The 25,748-nt window shown below is 42.9% G+C and overlaps 2 protein-coding genes across 5 annotated transcripts in view; one reads left to right on the top strand and one right to left on the bottom strand.

Moving 5' to 3' along the window:
- LOC117402016 (protein Wiz) overlaps nucleotides 1-969 on the bottom strand; it is a 30,370-nt gene extending 29,401 nt beyond the window's left edge. For all 3 annotated transcript variants that reach the window (XM_059007082.1, XM_059007084.1, XM_059007083.1), the window contains exon 1: nucleotides 714-969. The gene's annotated coding sequence lies outside the window, so the exon portion shown is untranslated. The remainder of the gene's footprint in view (nucleotides 1-713) is intronic.
- An 813-nt stretch (nucleotides 970-1,782) lies between these two features.
- Nucleotides 1,783-24,042, top strand: LOC117402003 (A-kinase anchor protein 8-like). 2 transcript variants are annotated; one of them, XM_059007081.1, is made up of 14 exons: nucleotides 1,783-1,936; nucleotides 6,007-6,099; nucleotides 7,278-7,307; nucleotides 7,780-8,041; nucleotides 8,660-9,422; nucleotides 11,801-11,927; nucleotides 13,492-13,514; nucleotides 13,636-13,681; nucleotides 14,292-14,409; nucleotides 17,884-18,025; nucleotides 18,345-18,438; nucleotides 18,949-19,079; nucleotides 19,691-19,786; nucleotides 20,573-24,042. In XM_059007081.1, exons 1-14 carry the CDS (start codon nucleotides 1,912-1,914, stop codon nucleotides 20,918-20,920), a joined length of 2,298 nt encoding a protein of 765 aa, XP_058863064.1. In that variant the 5' UTR covers nucleotides 1,783-1,911; the 3' UTR covers nucleotides 20,921-24,042. The 2 variants fall into 2 exon arrangements, with proteins under 2 accessions (XP_058863064.1, XP_033858683.3); XM_034002792.3 differs by having other exon boundaries at nucleotides 13,489-13,514.
- The last annotated feature ends 1,706 nt before the right edge of the window (nucleotides 24,043-25,748 follow it).

Genomic DNA, 25,748 nt, shown 5'->3' with positions numbered 1-25,748 from the left:
AAATTACCCTCCGCACTGCACTGAGGGGTTTATTGTTGACAAGGAGACAGTAATAAACCCGTGCACGTTTTTGGGGCGTGTACTTCTTTGCGGCTGACTTCAGAACTCTGAAGTGGGGGGCGCGACTCCACCAAAACTTCACGCGTGGCTAACCAAAAAAGTGGAATAGTATCACCCCCACGCCGCAGCTGTGATCGCGCGTGTATGCCTTGGCACCAGTCAGGCTTTTTGTATATATTTGTTTTGGTGGGTGACAAGTCTGTTTACTTTATGGCTAATCTAATCAGACATCACACAGACCAGAACCTGGCTGCCCGTAAAAGGGTATGCAAGCTCCGGGTACCACCGCCACGGTGTCTCGCCTGACACCGAACCATACTCGCAGTCCAATGCGCTGTGGGCCTGCCCATGACCATTCCACGAGTTGGTTTCCATCCCAGGATAAAAAAAAACAACATTTCAAATGACCGCGGACCTCTGGCGCCGCGCACCTTAGTTGAAAAAATACACATCACAACCTAATCTGAATATGCCAAACAGTGCGAATTTTGCACGAAATTGTCGAGCCCTGATTTGCTTTGTCTGTGGCACAGTGCAAAATATCGGTGGAAAGGGTCAGCCAACGTTAGTGGTATGAACGGACCCCGATGCTGCTTGCGGTGAGTGTGTGTTTATGATGTGAACTGCCTCTTATTCTGACATAATCGACTTACAGCAGGTGGCTTGTCAGCTTCGGAGTCGCTCCTGATAGCTTAAACGCAGAGTTGCATGCTTTTGTAGCTGTTATTTTGCTGTCACTGGGTGCATTGTCCCTTTAAATCCCTCCTCAGCGCTTCCCAAAGCCAGTTTGCAGGACGCCATGATTCCCCCCTCAACCCTCGGCGATGACGTCACAAGGGAGAGGAGGATTCCGCCTCCATGTTGAGTGTGGCTAAACTGGGCCACTCACTACAGTGTGATTGATACCTGAGCAGTGTTGTTTATTACGAGGACTATACAAGAATGGTACCACTTAAATACTATAACATCACATGCATCTTATAACATCATATGCAAAAAGGTAGAAGTTAAAAAGCAATACTTAAATAATTCAATTGATCAATTAATCTCAGTAATTCATAATCTGTTATCAAAATAATAATAATAATAATAATAATAATAATAATAATAATAATAATAATAATGATGATTCTTTCCTTTTTAAGTAACAATTAAGAACGGTTTTAAGGAATGTTTCATTAGGACTGTTTTTTAAGCCTATTTTGATTAATTAAATCAAGTTTGTGGTTGCAGAAGTTTATTCTTGGTTTACAAACTAAATGTTTAACCTAAAAGAATGATTTAAAAACCGTTCCTTAAATAAAAACAAATCCTTTAAAAATTCCTTAAAGTTTTGTCAACAGGGTCCAATGTATTTATTGAAATACATTTATTCTTTCTGTAAAAACATATTCAAATTGTAAAGGTCAGATAAGGACTGATACACAAGTCTATATTACTAACTAACTAACTAAATAAATACTCATTATAGACCATGTGCTATTTTAATCTCTACGCTGACCTCAACTGGACGTCACTGCTTAATGACAGGTCCATGTGAGACTGGTAAGAAAAGTAACCAATCAAAAACCCGTTCCTTCTTAAACCTAAGTCTGATTGGACAGCTCCCTTTTCTTACAAGAACGCTACTCCGTGAATCCGAAGTTCCTCCCCCGCCGTAAACCCAAATGACACCTCAACCCACCAATGAGAGCCAAACCCCTAAACCAATGGTATTAGTTCCTTTTTGATTGGCGGTAGAGGTATCCTATCGGTGAAGTCGAAGCTCGCCTCGCCGCGACGGACCGGGGTTCTTTGCGGGTGTACACTTCAGACGCACCGAGTTGTTGCTAACCAAGAGGGGCTGCAAAAATGGATAACAACAGCAGTTACGCAGGTCAGTCCCAAAACATATTTCACACCCCCCCCCCTCCAGTTTTCAGTTTTTATGATGATCATTTTTTTATTATTATTATTATTTCAACAGCCAGATCTTTTCACGCAGCCGTGTTTATGTTTAAAATCCAGCGATCTCATTCCATTGCAAACCGTGTTGTTATAAATATTATTACGCACACAGAAAAAAAAATATCAAGTGAAACAAGCCATATATCCCCATGCACGTCAGCACCAAACGAAACGGACGACATTTTAGAACATATCGTTTTTATTTACCGTACACAAAGATACGACACTTTACGTTATTTGATTTTTTATTTTTGTAAACGTTGAAATATCATATTGATACTAACAGTTAACGTATTGCAGTTGAACATCGTGCATTGTAATCAAAACACTCTGCTTGCGGTCTGTGTAATGCATATTTCAATTAGTGCCACCATTATTGTATGTAATAATTAATATGCACCGTCTGCTTGTAATATTTAACATTATTTACGGTTGTGTAATCCGCTCCTAGTACAGTCTGTAGCGTAGACACCGCTGTGTATTTGGCAGTCCGTCTATCTTTTGATTACATTTTGTATTCGTTATTTTAAAAAAATAAATTAATAAATAAATCAAAATGTCTCTGTGTAATAAAATGGAGCTGTGGTTTATTTCTTTATTCTGCACATCACAAAATGGCCGCTGCTGCTTCAGCTCCCAATACTGTGCAGACAATTTTTAGGAATTATTGCCAACACAGCTGCGTATGTGCGGGGGGTTTAAAATGGTTATACTGTAAGATGTGACCATGCTTCCCTCCCAACTGAATTTGTGTCTTAGTAAACGGGTATTGGTCCAATTGCATCTTGCTATTCTGGTTCAAATAAGATTAGCTGAAAGCACATTCTGTGATATAAAACGTCCGTTCACAGGATAGCTGCAGTATTTCATAAAGGAGGGTTGCATGCATGGGTTGTGTTGGTGGTGAGTGCACAGTGTTGTGTGTGCAACAGCACGTGTGTGGAGCCGTGAGTAAATCCCACGAGAAAAATGACCCCGCTTTGCCAAAAACGAAAGTTCAGTAGCGGTGTGGCGTTTAAATCCGTTCCATTAGCTATATCATATTCCCTTGTGGGTTCATTTGACCGCAGTTAACAGCTGTATACAGTCAAGTAGGAAACCCGCCTTTCCCTTTCTTATTTTAATATCAAGAAGCATTTTTTGTTTCAGTAACCCTTGAGCGAGTGCTGCCTGCCTAGTGCAGTAGTTGTGTTCTCCCTTTGAACTTGTGCTGTGCCACGGATCTGCAGCGACTAATGCACAGCATGTTCCACGAGCTCTTACTCATGCAACACATCACATGCAAAGGAAGCTGGCAGTTGTTGCTGTATTGGAACCCAGAACTATTGGCATTTAAGTGGAGAATATGAATTCTTCTTACTGTGTATAGGAGGCTGTGTGGTCCAGTGGTTAAAGAAACGGGCTTGTAAGCAGGAGGACCCCGGTTCAAATCCCACCTCAGCCACTGACTCATTGAGTGATCCTAAGCAAGTCACTTAACCTCCTTGTGCTCCGTCTTTCAGGTGAGACGTAGTTGTAAATGACTCTGCAGCTGGTGCATAGTTCACACACCCTAGTCTCCTGTAAGTCGCCTTGGATAAAGGAGTCTGCTAAATAAACTAATAATAATAATAATAATAATACTGTGTGGAAGTTGGCTACCAGAGTAGACATTCAACCCTGTAAATAGTTTTAAAGAAAAAGCATGCAGAATATATGTATATATATTATTACAGTGGTAGTATTTTTAATAGTGCTGTTTTGTATTGTTATTATTTTAAGAGTTGCAGCTCATGCATATACTCAGCTGTTCAGCAAACATTGCAGACCAGCAGAACACAGGTGAGGGAAATTCTGTGTCTCGAAATGTTTTCACAGTTCCAGATGCATATTTCATTTTTACTAGGATGACCATATGGTTCCATGTTCACCCGGACAGTTTGGGTCAGCTCAGGCTTTTCAGCTCCCATCGCAGTGCATTCTGGTACTTTTTACCTGTCTCAGGTACTTTTCACTTGTTTCTTTTCTTTATGAGAAGCAGGACTACACTTTCCAGAATGCATTGGGATATGAGTTAAAACCCTGAACTGACCCAAACTGTGAACATGGATGCACATGGTCACCCTAATCAGTAAATGGGGCAGTCCTTCTGCAAAGTTACTTAATGCTGGTTCCTGTGTGGGGGAGGGCGTGGTTTTACATGAACTTTGCTCTGAGAAGTTGAAGAGGGAGTTGCATATCGAATGCCTGTATAAACTCGTTGACGATGTCAGAATCGAGCTCCGCTATCATGAGAAGTCTGTCCGGTTTCAGGCTTTTCATCCGTCATGTTCTGCATGCTGCATTTAGCTTTTCAAATGTCCTAGTTCTGTGTTTGACTTTTATATGTAATCATATACCGTTTTACAGCAAAATATAACTGCAATATTTAAAAACTGTATGGATCACAGTTTACAATTCTGTGTTGGGGATATATTTTTTAATAAAACAGTGTGTCTCGTTCATGTAGCTTCCTGTGCTGTAGCTATTGCGTTGTCTTTGTCGTGGAAGCTTGCCAGTTTGAATTGTAGCCAGATAAATGAAGTAGGTCTGTAAAAGATTTAATATAAATGACAATAGCTTTGACCTTCTAAAACTCCAGCAAGTCCCCACACGTTTCTACAGCGTCTCTGGAAAGAGTTGGATTGTAGTACCTGGTCAGGTATTCTCAGGCATGGAAATGAGGCTGCTATTGCATAGCTGTTTCACCCATGCTAGGTTTTACTATGAGCTTGATTAGCCACAGTGCACAGGTAACAAGCTCAGGTGAGTCTTATTAAACTTGTAGTAAAACCAGGAATGGATCAAACTGCTATGCAATGTTCACTTGTCGGCAGTGAGCTGCTGATGGATTTGCTTTACAGGAGTTCAAAGGGTGTGCTTTGTGTGAATATACGAGGGGACCGTTCTCGTCTCCTTTGGCGAGCAGGCTGCTAAGTCTGACAGCTTGAGGGATTTGCAGCTGTCCAGCAAATATGTACTGTTAAAATGTTTTATAAGACCGTGTGCACAGTCTAGCTGGGTTTGTTGAATGCATGCATGTAACATATCAAATTAAAAGGCCACAAAATGGCCTTTCATATTATGTAAGTTGCAACAGGATCAGGCATATGTGGTAGAGATGAGAATATATGGAGGGGGGGGGGGAACGCTTTTCCAAAAAAAATCATGTTTGGTCACTGATTATATATATTGTAATCATAGATGGCTAAAAAAATAAATAAACCTGCAGCATTGAACCTCAATATGAGCTGCTACAATGAAGCAGCAATAGACTCAAAACGAAACCTAAGCTGTGAACTCTGTCACATGATGACAGGCTTAACTTCAGGCGATCGTAGTTCCGGCTAGGAGTACTGCATACACACACTGAATACGTCTTTGGAAAGCCCCCGAGTCTGTACTTTTAAACAAGCCAGGTAGGTGGCTTTTACAGTGCCTGAGTAATATGTGCGTAACCTTTGGTGCGCTTGCACCCCAAAATGAGTGGGGCTGAGTTTTAAGAGTTAACGCGAAAGTCACCGCTTGCAAAACGACACCTAGATAGACTTCAAAACTGTTTACTTACTGCAGTGTACTGAGTTTCTATAATCCTTAAAGATAGCGGCCGAGAATCACATACGAGAGAATAAAGTCTCGCAGCACTTAAAATATCCAGCACTTTTATTTATTTATTTATTTATTTATTTATTTATTTATATATTTTAACCAGAACTACTCAGAATGCGGCTCATAGTGCTTTCATCACTGACACCTCTTCCTTATAGATTGTTGTAGCGTTTCAGGCATTCTAAATTGGGTGAAAAATACAGTAGCTTGGGTGTCTTAAAATATCTCTGCGGGATTTTCCCGCACTGAAAGTTGCAGATATGCAGGAGCAACTTGGAAAATGCGCGATTCCCGCAATCCCGCTGTGAAATTCAAGCCCTGTGATATGATTCATTTGTTGCAGCGAATGACCTGTTGCCTGTATGTTTTCAGATTTTGGATCTTGGGGCAGTGCTGAAACAGCTGCCAATCCTGCAGCTACAGCATCAGCAGCAGCGACAGCCTCCACCACCACAGGGACTCCAGGTATGTACATCTCAGTGTGAGCCTCGAGGCCACAGACCCTCCACAGCCTGTCCATTCGCTGTGCGGTCTTTCCACGAACTTCACAAGTCAAGTCAGTATGACTGGGGCGTTGTCGGTTTATAAAAGAACGACCTTCAGTTATCCATGTTTTTCGAGCACGTCTGTTTACTGCAGGTGATAAAACCGCTGTCGGAGTTCATTTTTAAGACTGGAGTTAAGGCTTTGAAAATGTGCTTGCTATATTAAATTGGAAGCACTTAACCCCTAAACTGTTTGATATGATTATGTTGACTTCATTTACATTTTTACAAGCCATTATTAACCCTTAGCTGTTTATTTTACACGCACTGTTTAAAAGTTACTTTTAAACAGCACGTGTGAAAATAAACTGGACCTGACGTGCCTGACAGGCGCTGAATAAATGGACCGCTAAGGGTTAAAAGTATTTTTTTTCATAGTAAAACAGGTTTAAAAGGCACTGCATATCAACAGGACACTCAGTACTGCATCTCCAGCCCCGCCCCACCCCTCGTTTGCTGTATTTTTCACATACCTCTTGATAGTGGTGCATACCGATAAATCATCTCCTGATCACTCGTTTTACAACCAAACTCCTCAATAATGAGATCCAAGTCATTATTTTATTACTATAACATGTCAAAAAGCTCTGCACATGTCTGTGATATTCTTTGAGCGCTGGATGCAGAAGCAGCTCTCTTGTTTGTTTATGTCTGTGTTATGTCTGTGGTGAAGGGACTGTGTATTGCTGAGATCTTTTTTTTTTTTTTTTTTCGGCCATTGAAAGCTTTTCTCGTTTTTTTCCTGGAGAAAAAACGACTAGGGACCTGTGCTTGACATCTTTTTGATGATGTCGGACAGGGTCGACATCGGACCGGAAAGGAAAAATTGTAATGCCGGACATGGTCCATCATAGGACTGCAAAGGGTTAATACAAATGCCTTGCATATGTTCCTGCAGATTTGGACTGCTTCTAGCTATCGGTAACTCTATGATGATAGATGAATATTCTAAACCTACAATGCATATGGTTTTACATTATGTGTCAAACATTTTAAGAAGATTTAAAAGCCCAGCTAGAAGCAACTCTGTAAAAAGTAGTAGTACATGATTACCAATCCTTGCAGCTTTCATTTCTTATAATAATATTTTTCTTTCAGGTTCTTCTGCAAATACCACAGGCTGGCAAGGCAAGTGACTGTTATGTTTTAATTTACTTCTCAGTCTGGTTCAGTGGGTTGTGGTTTGAATGACAGCAGAAAGTACATGCATTCAGGCAGTGATAAGCCAAGTTAACACAGCTTTTTCAAATGTTACACACGCTGCCCTGGAAAAAACAAAAATCAAAGAAATTCACACAAAAAAACCAATTTAAAAAATCAAACAAAAATGGTGTCATTAAACCCTATGAACTATGTATGTGCTGCTAACGTGAATAGAGCTTAGCAGAGCTATTGGTACTATTTAAATGATAGGGCCTCTCTGTGATGGCTCTGCTGTCTGGTAGGTGACAGTGACGAAACAAACACAAACAGTAGTAAGGAAAGCATGTGTTTCTGTAAGCTAGCTACATGAGGTTCCAAATACTCCACCAGAGCGATTCATCGAATTTAATGAATGTTGAAAAGCCACAGCACTCAGTAATCGATTGATCTGTTTCAGGATACGAGGGCTATGACTATTACAACACACAGACAGGCACCGCCTCTACAGCAGCCACCTATAACTACGGCACAGCAGGCACCTGGGAGGCTCCCAAGACAGACCCCAGCTCGACGAGCGGGGACACCAGCATGAACACGGCCGGGTCGATGGGCAGCGCGGCCAAGACCAGCAGTGAGGTGTCCGACTCCCTCATCGCCAAGATCAACCAGAGACTGGACCTGCTGTCCAAGGAAAGCGGAGTGCCGGACAGCCAGGAGAGGTGACTGCGATCGCTGGGGCACTGGGACACGCAGGGGCTTTTCATGTTCAGATATTCTACACTGAAATTAACCCGAAATACTCTTTCGCTTTGAAATACCTGGAAAACTGAAATGTAATACCAAATTTTAGTAACATGAATCTCTGGAGTAAGATAAATCTGGTGTCCCATCAAATGACCGATTTCTGGGAATAAAGGCTCCCATTGCATAGCAGTTTCATCCATACCTGGTGTTACTAAGAGTTTAATAAGACACACCTGAGCTTGTTACCGATACACTGTGGCTTATCAAGCTTGTAGTAAAACGTGGAATGGATGAACTCCTGTGCAATAGGAGTCTTATTCCCATCCGGGCAGTACATTGTCAGTTGTTTCTTAGATGCTATTTCACGGATTTCTTTTGCATGATCTGTTTCAGATATTGATAAATTCCCCATGTAATGTTTGTCTCACTCCGTTTTTTAGTAACAAATCTCTAAGGAAAGGAAAACCTTGTAATGCCTTGAAGTAAGAAATCATTTTTGAAATAAGAAAAGCTACTTTGTTTATGCAACTAGATTCCGTTTCTTGTACGTGTGTTTGTTGTACCCGGTACTGATCCGGCTTCTTGCTGTGCAGCTCTTTCAGGTTCGAGTCGTTCGAGTCCCACGACTCCAGAGCGCCGCTGCCCGACCGGGACCTCTACCGATCCGGCTATGATTACGGAGAGGGGGGCAGTACAGGGGGACTCCCAGCTCCAGCAGCGCAGCCCGACGCTGAGTCCACCTTCGGCAGTCGCTTCGACAACCCCTCCTCCTCCTCTTCCTCAGCCTCTTCGGGGAGCCGCAGAAGGGGCCGCGACAGAGGGGGTCGCGACAGAGGGGGCCGTGAAGGCTATGGGGGCCCTCCCAGCAACCGAGGAGGAGGAAGGGGGCAAAACCATCACCACCAGCGCCCCCCCAACCGCGGTCGGGGCAACTACTTCAACCCTCCCCACCACCTGCCCCATCACCAGCAACAGCACCACCACCAACAGCCACCGCCGCCTGGTCGCTACAACATGCCTCCGTCGAGCTCCGAGAGGCTGTCTGCACGATGGAATGAGCTCAACTACATGGGACCCCGAGGGATGGGGATGGGAGGTGGAGGAGGAGGAGGAGGAGGGTGCAACATGGGCATGGGCAACAGGCTCCCCTCTCTCTTCTCCCAAGCCCTGGTTCCTGACTATCCCGGCATGCATGGCAGCGGGCCACCCATGCCAGGGATGGGGATGGGGATGGGAATGGGGATGGGGATGGGAGGAGGAGGAGGAATGGGAGGAAGGTTCCCCATGGGCAACCACTACGGAGGAGGCCGTCAACGCAACGGGAGAAACCGCATGCGAAACGAAGGAGACAACCGAGTGAGTACGCCTGGACCCCCACAAGCTCTGTGCATGTATTTTATGTGTTCGGTGGCTGCCTCTAATCGGGCGGAGTGTGTATTTCACACTCTTTGCTTTGTCGGTTATACAAAGAGTGCAAGAGAAGGGACACTCTGAACTTGATTAGAGGCAGCCACGGAACACTTACAAACAGATTGTAAGCCATTAACCCCTTCAGGTGCGCGAGGAATTGAGCTCTTGTTGTTCAAACGGTTTCTTCTTACAGTGCGTTTGAGAGCGACTCAAGCATCACGAGGAGGAAGCTGACTGTTTGGATGCTGCTCCTCGCTGCAAAAATAAGAACGTTTGCATCATTGTATTTGTGGGACACGTATGTCCCTTGTACCTTTTAATGGGTTAAATCTAAATAAAAAAACAGATGACAAGCTGATACCAGGCTTCTCCCCAGGCCATTCTCCCTGTCGCCGCCCGTCTGAAAAAACCTGATCCGCCCGTCTTGCAAATGCTGCTGTGCCTTTACCAATAAGGATTGATTGCGCTTCTAGCAGACTAGGCAGTTGCGCGCTGCTGGGTGAAAGAAAATCTTGGAACCAAATGACAGCTGTGTTACGTCGTGACACAACATTTAACCAATCAGAGAGCTGAAGGGGCGGGTTTTCTGTGTTAAGCACTAATACTATATTTGCGTCGGCTACTTTATTAAAAACATATTAAGATTATTTTCGGGTATTATCATTCAGTCCATTTTTTGTCGTATTATTGTACTGTAAGGTGATATACAGTACATAATAGCTATACAAAAAAAGAAGCTTATTCCTTTTGTTGTGATATCGTAACAATATGCACCCAGGTGCTTGTGAGAGGTATTGGGAGTTCATTTATAGAGGCTGTACGCCTTTACGAAGAAAGGCATGATGGGATGTCAGCTGAACACTGGTAAACTGACATACAAGTGCAGAGGTGCTGGATTATTACAGTCCGGTTTCATGCGACAGTTATGATGGTGACCAAACATGTGTGAGTACTGTTGTGTTAAAAAAAAATGGTTAAAATGAACAGTGAAAAGGTTACCTTTTTTTTTTGTGAACTCCAATAACCCTACGTTATCTTTCCCCAGTCAATTCGTAGAGTGCCTAAATAAGCACAGTAATTTACCATAATAAAAAACAGAAATGAGAAACAAAATGTATAATATAAAAAACAGCAGGCAGATATAATCAACGAAAGACAACACTTTATTCAAATTATTTGTCGTATTATATATTGAAGGTAAGGCAAGTTTATTTTTCCGTTAAGTGCTCCCGGCTGTAATGTCCTGCCCCCTGGCTGTACAGTATTCCTGGGGAGAACCCTGTGACACGAATGTGTTTAATGTGTTCATGTCGATTCTGCTGTGGTTTAACCGTTCAGAATGCTTTGTCGTTGACAGTCTGAGTGCAAGATCTACATTCAGCAAAATTATAAGTGTAGTTGCAGCTAATAAGTTCCAATGGGGAAGTGACTTCTAATTCATATTAAAGGGAAGGACCTTTTTTGTATTTCTTAGCTTAATGCCCGCTCCTCTTAAAGTCTGCTTTCAATTACGTTATAGGTCTCCTTTTTTTTTTTTTTTAAGAAACACATTTATTTTCATTTTTGAACATGGCTGCGCTATGTCAATGAAAGCTCTCAGTTTGCCAGATATGTTAATTGGAAAATACGTGTTTGCTGAAACTTAGTTCTTAGTTTTTCAAACTTCTAGACTAAGACTCCCATTGCATAGCAGTTTGATCCACTCCTGGTTTTACTAGGAATTTAATAAGATTCACCTGAGCTTGTTACCTATACACGGGCTAATCAAGCTCGTATTAAAACCTGAAATGGGTGAACTGCTGTGCAGTAGGAGTCTTGCATCCATCCCGGAACGGGAATGGTTTTTAAACAGAGTTGAAGCAGCACGATGATGGTTTTTAAAGAGAGTTGAAGCAGCACGATGATGGTTTTTAAAGAGAGTTGAAGCAGCACGATGATGGTTTTTAAACAGAGTTGAAGCAGCACGATGATGGTTTTTAAACAGAGTTGAAGCAGCACGATGATGGTTTTTAAACAGAGTTGAAGCAGCACGATGATGGTTTTTAAACAGAGTTGAAGCAGCACGATGATGGTTTTTAAACAGAGTTGAAGCAGCACGATGATGGTTTTTAAACAGAGTTGAAGCAGCACGATGATGGTTTTTAAACAGAGTTGAAGCAGCACGATGATGGTTTTTAAAGAGAGATGAAGCAGCACGATGATGGTTTTTAAAGAGAGTTGAAGCAGCACGATGATGGTTTTTAAACAGAGTTGAAGCAGCACGATGATGGTTTTTAAACAGAGTTGAAGCAGCACGATGATGTTTTGTGGCCCTCTGTCCCCAGCCGAGACTGCGAGGGGGCCCCATGTTCCGAAACTTCGATGGGCGGAAAAGGAGGCAGTCCCAGACCTCAGACGAGCTCGACAGTAAATACCGCAGGACTGACTCCGAGGAGGAGGAGGAGGACTGTGGTGAGAGAATCCACCCTTCCATTGATCACCTTAACCAGGGATGGAAATAAGACTCCCATTGCATTGCAGTTTCATCCAGGTTTATAAAACGAGCTTGATTAGCCACATTAAACTCATAGTAAAACCAGGATTGGGTCAAACTGTGACATTCTGACCTTTCTGACACAGGAACTACTCAGATATGGAAATAAGACTCCCATTGCATATCTGTTTCATCCATTCCAAGTTTTACTACATGCTTGATTAGCTGCAGTGTATTGGTAACAAGCTCAGGGTATGTCTTATTAAGCTACGGAAACCAGGAATGGATCATACTAATATGCAATGGGAGTCTTATTTCCATCCCTGTTAATATTTGCTCTAGGGCAATGTTTCTCAACCCTGGTCCTGGGGACCCCCTGTATCTGCTGGTTTTCATTCCAACCAAGCTCTCCATTACTTAACTAGATCCTTAATTAAACTGATTTGCTTAATTAGACCTTTTAAAATTGCTGTTAAACAGTTGTAGCCTTCAAGTTAATTATGAAATGTTATAGCTAACTTGTCAAATCTGCAGCTGTTTAAGAGCTGAAAACAATTAAAAAGGTCTAATTAAGCAAATTATCAGTTCAATTAAAGATCTCGTTAGGTAATTGAGAGCTCGGTTGGAATGAAAATCAGCAGACACGGGGTCCCCAGGACCAGGGTTGAGAAACACTTTTCTAGGGCACCCCGAATTCTGTAGTTTTCCAGTTAAGCCAGTAATACTGTAGAGTAAAGTATACTCTGAACTTGTTCTGAAACTAGTAAAAGTGAAATTGTTAATATGACTTTCCCCAATCAAGAAACCTATATACCTTTTATATACCTTGCTTAGGTATGTTATTGAAATGGCCAGGTGCCAGGAGTCTGAACTATCGGGCCCTGCTAAATCTGCTCTGAGCTGATCGCACTTCTCATCACAGCATGAAGAAGTTGCACCCGAGTCTGCAGGCTTACTGATGGGAGTTGTTCATACAACTATTAGGGAGTAGCATCAAACTCCTGCCTCCTTATCATTTCAGTAATAGACTTCATTGAGGGGTAGTTCTGAACCCCAGAACTGGGTGCAGCAGGGCTAGTGTGAGTTTCTAACCCTGCTCAAACTCCTGGCTCCTGATCATTTCAGTTATAATAATAGACTTCACTGAGGGGGGAGTCCTGAAACCCAGGACTGGGTGCTTCAGGGCTAGTCTTAGTTTCTAGCCAATCCATGATATTTCTTTATGGTATTATAACCCGTGTGTAAGTCAGGCAGCTACAAAGGAGAACTGCAAAAGGTTGTCACAGCAGTTAACAGAAGCTGTGGTTTTTTAAGAAATCGTTTTTAGGTCTGATGCTGATATTAGCCATTTCCAAATAACCTTAACATAAAACTTCACAGAAGCTCGTAGAACTAAATAGAACACAAAAAGAGAAACTTTGCTCAAAGTTTTGTCAGGAAATGTTTCTCAATGTCTTTTACTGTATGATAGCCTGTGAATATGGGAGGTTAAAGATGGACGGTGTTTGCTGATAAGACTTTCTTTTCGTTCTCTTTCAGAAGACGATGACAACGAAGATAAAGAAGTGAGTGTTTTACTCTGACGCTGAAGTACCGCTGCTGCCACAGTGGAGGCGACTCGGTCCGCTTCTGTCTGTCCGCGACGGGACTTGTGAAAATTGAATAGATCTCTTCTGTTTGTTGCAGGAAACCGAAGAGGTTGTCGGTGAAGATGGAGAAAAGAAAAAGAAGAGTGAGTGCTGTTTAAAACCCAGACACATTCCACACAGCAAGACCATCCTCCAGCAGAGCATTTTCAACCTTTCTGCTGTTAGATAAATGAAATGCTGAAGCCTGTGCCACTGTTTCTTATCCATCAGTTGTTCAGTGTACTCTCAAAAGCATAGAATAAGACAATCGGATAGTCCTGTTAACTTAATCAGGGATGGAAATAAGACTCCTATTGCATAGCAGTGTCACCCATTACAGGTTTTGCTACAAGCTTGATTAGCCACAGTGTATAGGTAACAAGCTCAGGTGTGTCATGTTAAACTTATAGTTACCCAGTCATGTTGTTGAGGCAGAATCACGTTTGTCCTTTAAGACCCAGCTTGACAAAGTTCTGAAATCAATCAGCTACTAAAAACCCACCCGGATTAACACTGATGGGCCGAATGGCCTCCTCTCGTTTGTAAATGTTCTTGTGCTTCAGCCAGTAAGAGGCAAGAGGAAGACTGGTTTGAAAGCCTTGTTTCAAGCTCTTTGAACCAATGGGCGCTGTGATATTTGAGGAGGTGTCTGATTGATCAGCAACACCGATCAGACTCCTCCTCTGAACTGCTTCCCCCCCCTGTCTCTCACAGCTGCTGAGGGAGAGGAAGAGGACGAAGAAGCAAAGAAGAAAAAAAGAGAGAAGAGAAAGCTGGAGAGGCAGAACCAACGGCAGAAAGACCGCTACCAGGATATCAAAGAGCATAAACGGTGAGCTTCCCTTTCCTGTACAGGCTGGCTGTGAAGTGCAAACTGAGACAGGTAGATGAATACTTAGCCTAGCAGGAGCCTCCGTCAGGGATCAATACATTGAACCCATTAAACCTCCACCCTGACCCTCAAGTGTTTCATTTTCCGCGTTAAAGCTGGAGTGGAATGGCCCTTCAGGTCCACGATTGGACGCTTCTGCATTAAGCTAATTGCACATAATGATTAGATATAGTGATTGTGAGTGTAAAATGATTAGAAATGGAACCAGCATAACAGATTTGTGAGCTAGTTTTTCCTTTAACTCTATTTCAAACAGGTTTATTTGTAGCTTTTATTGTTGTTGTGGACTATTTGGCTATCACTGTAGTTTCTGTTCTGTCTTTATTAATTTTTAACCACTTCAACTCCAGATGTAAAAATGAAACCCCTTCCCAGGTACCAGATTTTGAAAATAATAATAATAATGTTTTCAAACCTGTAATTGCTATAAAATGTTAACATATGATGAATAAAACACAAATAAATTAACTAAACTGTGTTTTTCATTAACCCTTTATGCTCCTGTGTACTACATACCCATATTCAATATAGAGAAACTTTTTTTTTTTTTTTGAACAATGAGAACAAAAACGCTTCAAATTAACAATAATAATAATAATCAGTAAACAGTAATTATCAAATAAAAATCAAACAACATCAAAACGTGTGCCATTATCGACTTGCTCTGTGCCATTTATTGAAACGTTCAATACAACAGAACCCGGGGTTGCCTTCGCAACCACTGCACATTTTTCTTTTGTCGTTTGTTTTAATTTTCGTAGCAGACCCTGTACCTTTTTTTTACAGTGTCTGCTTCGCTTGTGTTGGACGGATAGTCACAAATGCGTGTACACAGCTACTTTGCACAGGCATTGTGATGGATCTGGCTGCCGCATTGCCTGTACCCAGTGCTGTGTTTTGATAGTATTTTCGTCACAGCAATGCCATTTCAAACCAAATAGCTTCCCGTTTGCAGCTGGCTTACCTGTAAAGTAGCTGCATGCTCTTCTGTTTGTATTGTTCTTGGCTCCACATCCTCTTCATCATCATCGCTGAGTGATAAGTCAGCATCACTGTCGCTGGTATCGAAGTCCTCCGAACCAACTTCACTCCCGTTGCTCATTATAGAAAGACCACGTACGTTGGCATGTTTAGCTTTCACTAAAAACTAAACTAAACAAGTAAAACTAATAATAAAACAAAAAATAATTATTTAAAACACTATATATATACTTGTGAAAGCTGAATGGCTTCCCTAAATATATCTCAGTCTTCTAAACGCCCACAGGTAGATTGGAATCGCTACATGACACGCAATTGGATACAAATGTCACCTGACCCTCCCCCGACTTTCATTGCACATTCCACAGTACTAGCACTGCCTTAGAGAATGAAACCTGAAACGCTAGACTGAGAAACCGATCATAGAATAGAATGGGAAACTTGACGTACGCAGCTACGGCCATGGTACAGTAAAGTGGACTTTCATTTGACGTACGTGCGTACGTCATGGTATTGAAGTGGTTAAAATGGGAAACTCAGGAAAGAACAGAAATGCAGCACTCTGACTGAAACACTTTACAGCGTGCTGATGCAGAGTCGTTACTGGCATGAGATGAGATGTCCGTGTGGTTCAGGTGTGCGGACCATGCAGAGTCGTTACTGGCATGAGATGAGATGTCCGTGTGGTTCAGTTGTGCGGACCATGCAGAGTCGTTACTGGCATGAGATGAGATGTCCGTGTGGTTCAGTTGTACGGACCATGCAGAGTCGTTACTGGCATGAGATGAGATGTCCGTGTGGTTCAGGTGTGCGGACCATGTGAAAGGTTTCTGGGGGCGCGTCTGGATATATCCATACGTTTTTTATTTTATTGTTTTAACTGGCGAGTGTAAGGCATTGCAAAATAATACAGCAGGAGCGGTGTTATGATGCGCTATAAACAGATATGCTATGGTTTGACTCTGGCGCTAAACTGTAAGATTGCACTGTGTCTACGAATTCGGGACAAATGCCGTCCCAGAGGCATTAAGCCTAGGACCGGGACCTGATCTTTACATTTCGGGACCGTCCTGCCCAATTAGGGACGGGTGGTCACCCTACTGTCCAGTAGGGTTAAATGCGTTTTATTTCAGAAGTCAATTAATCCAGTTTTTATAAAACATGAGGGTGATTATGGTTAGTACGATAACTGGCTTGATTTTCGCCCACAATTTTGTCGCACACTCCTGGCCTTCTGTACACGTTTCAGATTGCATTTGGCTGTGATCTGATAAACTCTCAGTTTAATTCAGATATTTTTAATTGTTCACATGCTGTGCGATTTCTTACACAGTTTGTGGGCTCTGGTTAATATTAATGTCAACTTTCTAAGGCATTAGTACATTTTTACCAGTGATCGTTTTTGAAATATTAGAATATTTGACCCATGGGGTCCCTGAGTGGCTCTCCTGGTAAAAGCACGGCTGTGTGGTGTACAGGGCGAGTCATACAGTCAGGGGAGCGCAGGTTCACATCCTGGCTGCGTGGTGTGCAGGGCAAGTCATACAGTCAGGGGAGCGCAGGTTCACATCCTGGCTGCGTGGTGTGCAGGGCGAGTCATACAGTCAGGGGAGCGCAGGTTCACATCCTGGCTGCGTGGTGTGCAGGGCGAGTCATACAGTCAGGGGAGTGCAGGTTCACATCCTGGCTGCGTGGTGTGCAGGGCGAGTCATACAGTCAGGGGAGCGCAGGTTCACATCCTGGATGTGTGGTGTGCAGGGCGAGTCATACAGTCAGGGGAGCGCAGGTTCACATCCTGGCTGCGTGGTGTGCAGGGCGAGTCATACAGTCAGGGGAGTGCAGGTTCACATCCTGGCTGCGTGGTGTGCAGGGCGAGTCATACAGTCAGGGGAGCGCAGGTTCACATCCTGGCTGCGTGGTGTGCAGGGCGAGTCATACAGTCGGGAGTGCAGGATCACGTCCTGGCTGTGTGGAGTGGTGGGTCCTCGCTGGAGATTCTGAAAGGAGTATCGCATTGGCTCTGGCGCTCCCGTGGGTTAGGGAGGCAAAACCAGCAGTGTTTGTTTCTCCTCATCGCGCTACAGCGAACCCTGCTGGCCAGGCACCTAGTGAGATCTGCCGGACACCTGCAGGGCAGGCCTTTGTCCTCCAGAGGTCAGTAGCGCGCTGACATCTGCTCTGGAGTTACTGGGTGTAGAAGAGGAAGCTGGCTCGGTCGTGGGATCGGAGGACGCCTGCTGAACCCTCAGTTCTCCTGAGCTGTGTGGGGAGATGCTGCGGTGAGGGGAAAATTATTGGACATTCTAAATTGGGGAGACAATGGGGGGCGGGGGATAATTGAGTACCCTAAATTAAAAAAGAATATATATTTTACCCATCCCGCCTTTCCAGTTTCATACGTTTTCTTGTTTTTCTGTTTTGTGCGGTCTGCAGAATGCAGTTCGCCTGCTCCCTGTGTAAATTCCGTACCGTGGAGGAGGAAGAAGTGCAAGCACATTTGGAAAGCAAGTTCCACAAAGAGATTTTCAAATTCATCAACACCAAGCTGCCAGACAAGACTGTCGAATTTCTACAGGTAGGAAGGAATATGTATGAGGCACCAAGTCAGTAAGTAATACTAATAATATGATGATAAGAGTAATGATCCTTGTTAGAGACATACGCAACAATATTTGAAATCTTTCTTTCTTGCTTTGCAACATACAAATCGTACAATTTTTTCTTTTTTTTTTATCTTATGATTGCTGGTTTGAAACTGTGTATAAAACACAAATGAGGAGGGGGAAAGAGGGGCATGTGAATGAATACTTTCAGTGCCAGTGTCAGAATCTTTCACACATTGAGAGATGAAACTATACATGTTTTTCCTCTCCTGTCTCCCCTCGCTTTGCCAGGAGTACATAGTGAATAGGAATAAGAAAATTCAAAAGCGCCGTCAGGAGCTCATTGATAAAGAGGGGCCCATACAGAAGCAAGACCCTTTCAAGGGTAGGTCTGTCAGTTCTGTGTGTTGCACCGTCTCTGGCGCTGTACATCCAAGCAGCCTGGACAAGCAAACGAACCTTGCTGCGGGCTTGCCGCTCTGCGTCAGTTTTCCTCCAGGGTTTTAATTAAACATTTCATTTCTTGCATGTCCATTCTCGTTAGGTACGGTAGTTTGGTTTTGCCAGCGGAACCTCGAAAGTCCGGGAGCACACGGGGGAAACGGAGGGCGATCGTAAATCTGAACTTGTGTTATTACCAATGGTTTAATGACTGGCTTCAAAAGGGACTTGCACATTAAATCAAGACTGGTTTAAGAGGTCCTCATTCTCTGATCGTTGTTGTTGTTGTTTCCAGTAGCTCCAGATCCAGTCTCAAGCGTATGTGTTTGACTAGGCAGTTCCCGAGGTGTTGCCTTTCGTAACTTTCAGAGGTTCTGCTGTGTTGTCACTCTGAAGAGGTGTTCAGAAGGCTGTGCACAGCATGTCTGACCCTTGTCTGCTCATCTCTACGCAGGTATTGCCCAGGAGCAGTTCTTTAAGAGGATCGAGGCGGCTCACTGCATGGCTTGTGACATGATAATCCCTGCACAGTATCATCTGCTCCAGAGACACCTGCATTCTCCTGAACACAACCGGAACCGCAAGGTGGGGGTGGAGCAGGGGGCGGGGTGAGGGTGGAGCAGGGGGTGGGGCATGGGGCATGGGGCGGGGCGGGGCGGGGCAGGCACGCAACACTTTCTGATAGTTTGGAGCTTAAACGTTTTGCAGATGTTAAACGTTTTTCATTTTTCATTAACTTTTAACCACTGTCAGATAGAGGTGAGCTGCAGTGTTTATGCAGTAGGATGTGTGCAGGGCCAAGCTATTTCAGGGATGGAAATAAGGCTCCTGCTGCATAGCAGATTCCCCCATTCCAGGTTTTACTACGAGCTTGATTAGCCACTGTGCAGGTACCAAGCTGAGGTCTTATTAAACTCGTTGTAAAGCCAGGAATGCATGAAACTGCTGTGCAATGAGAGTCTTATTTTCATTCCTGTATTTATTCAAAGTCTTTTCCATGCACACATAGATAGTGCGCACAGGGAGTCTCGTCCACACTAATGCTAACATCATTGAAAAATAACAGCTCTCTGATGGAGGGCTTCTCACAATTCTGATTGGTTACAAACATTCCCAATGTGTTAAAGTTGAAACGTTTTAGGAAATGAAACAGAATCTACATCCCTAATATCCTCCCCCCCCCTCCTGTCTTCCAGGGAATTGCAGAACAGTTCAAGAAGTCCAGCCTTCATGTAGCCAAGAGTGTGCTGAATAACAAGCACATTGTCACAATGCTGGAGAAGTATTTAAAGGTAGGGCTGTATTCCTCGTTTCCATTTTCCGATCGTTTCGGGAATGACTTTCCCCATCACGAAATACAGATATAATTCATCTGCATGTATAACATTACCGCACTGTACTGTGAATACCAGAGACTGCAAGCAGGTTGAGCTTGTTCTGTGACAGCAGTGCAGAAGAGCACAGCACACTCCAGGACAGGTTACCAAGGGGATTGATTATATGAGAGTCTCTTTCACACAGAGCAAGACATTCAGACAGCTGTTAAACCAAATGGTAAGCTGCTGTATTTTAGTGACAGAGATTTTTGGTGGTTGTATCAAACTACAAACGCAGTAACAATGTATCCGTTTATAACCGATTAGACCCCAAATGTAATTTACGTGGAAATTGTGTCATTGACAGCATAGCTTATTCAAGAGATAACTCCCCCTATGGCAGGGCTCGGGACCCCTGTGTCTTCTGGTTTCATTCCAACTGAGCTCTCAATTACTTAACTAAACCCTTAATTGAACTAATAACGTGCTCAATTTTACCTTTTTAATTGTTATCTGCAACTTTTTAGGAGCTGAAAACAATCAAAAAGGTAAAATTAGGCAAATTATTAGTTCAGTTAAGGGTTAAGTGATTGAGAGCTCAGTTGGAATGAAACCAGAAGACACAGGGGTCCCGAGGACTGGGTTTCGGGAAGCCCTGCCCTACACAAAGTGTAGTTGTCCACCTTTTGTGTAACGTGGCTGGGGTTCTGCGCTGGTTGAGCCACTAAGCCGCTCCTGCGTTGCTGTTGTTTCTCATGGCAGGGCGAGGATCCGTTCACCGATGAGAACGTCGACCATGACGTGGAGCTGGACGAGAGCGTCGAGGGGGCTCCTGCAGGGGGCGCTGTGGGGGAGACGAGCGCAGCCGGGGAGAGGAATGAAGAGGAGAGACAGCCGGGGGCAGAGGCCGGCGCTGACGCCACGGCTGCCAGAGAAGAGACAACCGCGACGGACGAGGGAGAGAGGGAAGGGACACAGGGGAAGGAGGGAGGGGATGAAGGGAGAGATGTGATGATGGAGGAGGAGGAGGAGGAGGAGGAGCAGGCTGGTCCTGATGGAGAGGAGGAGGAAGACGAAGAGGATTTGGAGGAAGAGAACCCCATGGCGTGAGATCTGAGATGCTGCGTGTCGCAAAAACAAATCTTTTAATTAATCCTTGTTATAACAACCCTGAAGGTCTGGGGTGTCCAATCATATTTCACTCTAGGTTTAACAGGTAAGATGATAGGATTACCTGCTTCAGGGTCTGGACGGAGGTTTCATTGGTTCAGGAACAGGGCTGGAACAAAGACCAGGAGTGGAAGAGACAGCTTTGGACACCCCGGCAGGAGGTGAACGTGCATCAAACAGAAACATAACCGCTCTAGTTAATTTGTTTTCTTTAAAAAAAAAAGAATATGTTAATAATTAAGACAAAGTAGAGAAGGCGTTATTTTATTACGGGAGATTGTATTTCAGTTTTGTTTGTTGTTTTTTTTTAATTCAGCCTTGTGTGTTTCGGTAGGTTCTGCTTTTTTGTGTTCACAAACAATCAGCAATATTACAAAAATGTTACTGTTTTAAGGTTTTTGATTGCAAGTTAAATAATAAAAAAATGTGTGTGTGTGTGTGTATATATATATATATATATATAAACATTCCCCACTCCTCTTCTCCTGCCCCTCCCTCCTTCCATCATTTCTTTCTCTCCCTAATGTTCAAGCTTCTTAAAGCTTCTTAATGTTTGTTTTTGCACATCGAGGGATAAGAAAAAATAAATGTGTCTAAAAGAAATGGCTGTTTTTTGACATGCTACTTAGAAACTGGATTTTGTTTACATTTAAATGATCTAATAGCAGTGAAATCCATTTAAAAGGAGCATATTGTTAACCTGTGTTGCAGGAGGGTGGAGGCATTTACAAGGTAGTTACACTTCTCTTGCTCTTGGTAAAGCAGGGATGTAAATAAGACTCCTATTGCATAGCAGTTTCACCCGTTCCAGGTTTTAATATGTGCTTGATTAGCCCCAGTGTGTATAGATAACAAGCTTGGGTGTGTCTTGTTCAACTCATTGTAAAACCAGGAGTGGATCAAACAGCTATCCAGTGGGAGTCTTCTTTGCATCCCTGTACAGAATACATGACGGGAGTAGGTAGGAGCTCCTGTAAAAAGTGTTATTTGCTTTAGAAACAAAATCAAGGACTTCCAAGGTGTATTTTAACACCTTTAAGCTTTAAACTTTTAAGGTGGTGGAACGGGTTTGCAGTAGTTTCTAGGGTGCAGCCCTACCAGTAATTTGTCCACTGTTGAGTAGAATTTGATTTTAACTACGAGAGCTGTCATAACCCAGATAATGAAGCCTTGATTTTTCTATGAAGCTCCTGAGCCTTCGTGACCCCTCGTGACCTCTAACAAGTTTTAAAAGCCTTTGATTTCTGTGATTGACCCTGTCTGGCTCTGGAGTTTGTAATCCATCGGAGCAGTTCTCCAGTTTTACTAGTCGTCTCGTGCTTGTTATCTTTGAAGTCACTCCGCAGTATTGGTCAGGTGAAGCCAACGTAGTTGAAATGTAAAACACAGGGCAGCTGGCAGTTTGCACTGCACAAATGAAATAGGGAAGGTAGCATTCCACAGCAGCACTGAATTTAGCAGAACGTGGACGATAGACAGCTATAGGAAAGATGTTAAAACTCAATGTTCGGGCCACGGGAGTCAAACTATTGCAAAGCTTCATTAAAAGTAATTAAGTTTGTAAAGTAACATTAAAAAGCATGTGTTTGTGTATATATATATATATATATATATATATATATATATATATATATATATATATATATATAATTTGGGATGGGACGAATACAGCGGTTCCGAATAATTTTCTTTTAAGGTCTCACTGAATCGACACATTTCAATTGAAAGCTGGTTAAACTTTTAATTCACACAGTTAGGTTGTGCTGTGTTTACAATCGCCAAAGTGCTTTCAATTAAAAACAAATTGTTGCCTTTTAATGTGTAGACAGGTGAGTTTCGTGTGGCCGATGCAGATCCACATTATAAACACATAAGCATAACAACAGTGTGCAACGTCTTCAGGTAGGGTTTTAAAAGATCCCTCATGTTACAATTCTTCGATCTATTGATGTTGAGGTTTAAAAGTTTTAAATTGAGATGAGGCAAAACATACATGATGATAATTGGCCAGTTAAAATCTGGCAATTCCCTTTGAATCGAAAGCACTATGCAGAACCCTACATGAAGACGTTACACACTACAGCACAACCTAATTGTGTGAATTAAAAGTTTAACCAGCTTTCAATTGAAATGTGTCGGTTCAGTGAGACCTTAAAGGAAAATTATTAGGAACCGCAGTATTCGTCTCATCCTCTATATATACCTACACAGAACTGACCGAAGATGTGAAGTCACAAAACAGCCTTGATTTCAATGTAGGTTTGAAAATGATGCAATTTGATCCCTTCTCTGACCTTTTTAAAAAGCATTTGCAACGAAACAAAAGGGTTGTAACCTACACGGTGTGCAATCCCAAATAGATTCAAAACCTTGAAATGTTTTCTTTTCAGCCGGTGCTAATGCTAACACGCTGTGACGTGAAAGATGTGAATGAACAATACCTTATTTGTGTTTCTCTTCCCTCCAGTCGAAGCCAGGGTCAGCGTTACTAGTTCAGAATTCACTAGTACTAAAAACGATAGTATTGATTAGAAAGATCAGATGTTCCACGCTGAAATGGTTGTCTAATTTTACAACTAAGGGCTTGATTTGATCAGCCTGTACCTGACAGTCCACAGCTGAGTTTTAGAGAATTTTACAGCATCAGGAGTCGCCCTGAATTGCATCAGCCATGTATTTTTTAGTGGTACTCCCAGGATAACTGGACAGTTGGTTGATGTCGATCCAGAGTGATTTCCAAGTACTTTTAAAAAGATCCTTAAACCCAGCAGGGTTGTGATCAAATCAACTAATACATTTCTTTTTGGTAGCCCTGTATATCTGTTATAATTATTTGTAAGTTCTGGGTAATTCATAGTTCAGTTTCTTTTTTTCTTTTTTTTCTTGATGGAGTTTGGAAGAGGGGAGGGTGCGGGTTCTGTGTGTTTGTATAAAAGGCTGGTGATTTGAGGGATTGAGCTGTTTGTTGAATGTAAAGTTTTGTAGCCTGGATGAGACCCGGGCTTTCTTGCAGAAGTTTAAAATGTAAACAGAAATGTTGATTAAAAGATTTATATGAAAGATTATTTTGTCAAGTCTCGCTTCTTCCTAATTAACCTAGAATTAGAAAAATGGAAATACAGTTCTAGTGTACCGATTTATTAGAACACCAAGATATGTCACTTATGTCATTTATATACCTGCCTGCATGAAAACCTCTGGGTGTGTGAATTTCAATTTCCACTCGGTAATCAGCGATATAGAAACAATAGGCACTCGTGGGTGAAAATGTTAGACCACTTTGTGCTTTAATTAGGCATCTTAAACAACTTCTGAAAAGTCTCCTGCATTTTAGTATTTTGTGACACTGTTCCTTTTCTCTTACTATTTTAAATTAATTGCATGTGTGGCCTATTAAAGTCATCAATTAAATTGGACAATCACTAATTTGCCTATTTTGATACTTCCAAGATTTTCATTTCCAGTGGTTTGATTTCATACGCACAACAAAACTACAGAAGCAATGGGGTGCTCTAATACATGTGCACACTGCTGAACTACAGAAGCAATGGGGTGCTGTAATACATGAGCACACTGCTGAACTACAGAAGCAATGGGGTGCTCTAATACATGTGCACACTGCTGAACTACAGAAGCAATGGGGTGCTGTAATACATGAGCACACTGCTGAACTACAGAAGCAATGGGGTGCTGTAATACATGAGCACACTGCTGAACTACAGAAGCAATGGGGAGCTGTAATACATGTGCACACTGCTGAACTACAGAAGCAATGGGGTGTTCTAATACATGTGCACACTGCTGAACTACAGAAGCAATGGGGTGCTGTAATACATGTGCACACTGCTGAACTACAGAAGCAATGGGGTGTTCTAATACATGTGCACACTGCTGAACTACAGAAGCAATGGGGTGCTCTAATACATGTGCACACTGCTGAACTACAGAAGCAATGGGGTGCTCTAATACATGTGCACACTGCTGAACTACAGAAGCAATGGGGAGCTGTAATACATGTGCACACTGCTGAACTACAGAAGCAATGGGGTGCTGTAATACATGAGCACACTGCTGAACTACAGAAGCAATGGGGAGCTGTAATACATGTGCACACTGCTGAACTACAGAAGCAATGGGGTGCTGTAATACATGTGCACACTGCTGAACTACAGAAGCAATGGGGTGTTCTAATACATGTGCATGCTGCTGAACCACAGAAGCAATGGGGAGCTGTAATACATGTGCACACTGCTGAACTACAGAAGCAATGGGGTGCTGTAATACATGTGCACACTGCTGAACTACAGAAGCAATGGGGTGCTGTAATACATGTGCACACTGCTGAACTACAGAAGCAATGGGGTGCTCTAATACATGTGCACACTGCTGAACTACAGAAGCAATGGGGTGCTCTAATACATGTGCACACTGCTGAACTACAGAAGCAATGGGGTGCTGTAATACATGTGCACACTGCTGAACTACAGAAGCAATGGGGTGCTGTAATACATGTGCACACTGCTGAACTACAGAAGCAATGGGGTGTTCTAATACATGTGCACACTGCTGAACTACAGAAGCAATGGGGTGCTGTAATACATGTGCACACTGCTGAACTACAGAAGCAATGGGGTGCTCTAATACATGTGCACACTGCTGAACTACAGAAGCAATGGGGTGCTGTAATACATGTGCACACTGCTGAACTACAGAAGCAATGGGGTGCTGTAATACATGTGCACACTGCTGAACTACAGAAGCAATGGGG

This window comes from Acipenser ruthenus, chromosome 34, assembly GCF_902713425.1.
Source record: "Acipenser ruthenus chromosome 34, fAciRut3.2 maternal haplotype, whole genome shotgun sequence".
In the NCBI taxonomy this organism is placed as follows: domain Eukaryota; kingdom Metazoa; phylum Chordata; class Actinopteri; order Acipenseriformes; family Acipenseridae; genus Acipenser; species Acipenser ruthenus.
This window is presented reverse-complemented; position numbering and strand designations above follow the sequence as displayed.

Coding starts and splice junctions, on each gene's coding strand:
- LOC117402003 (XM_034002792.3), top strand. CDS start 1,912: ATGGATAACAACAGCAGTTACGCAG. Junction 9,423..11,800: donor GAAACGAAGGAGACAACCGA/GTGAGTACGCCT, acceptor CTCTGTCCCCAG/CCGAGACTGCGAGGGGGCCC. Junction 18,026..18,344: donor AGACTGTCGAATTTCTACAG/GTAGGAAGGAAT, acceptor TCGCTTTGCCAG/GAGTACATAGTGAATAGGAA.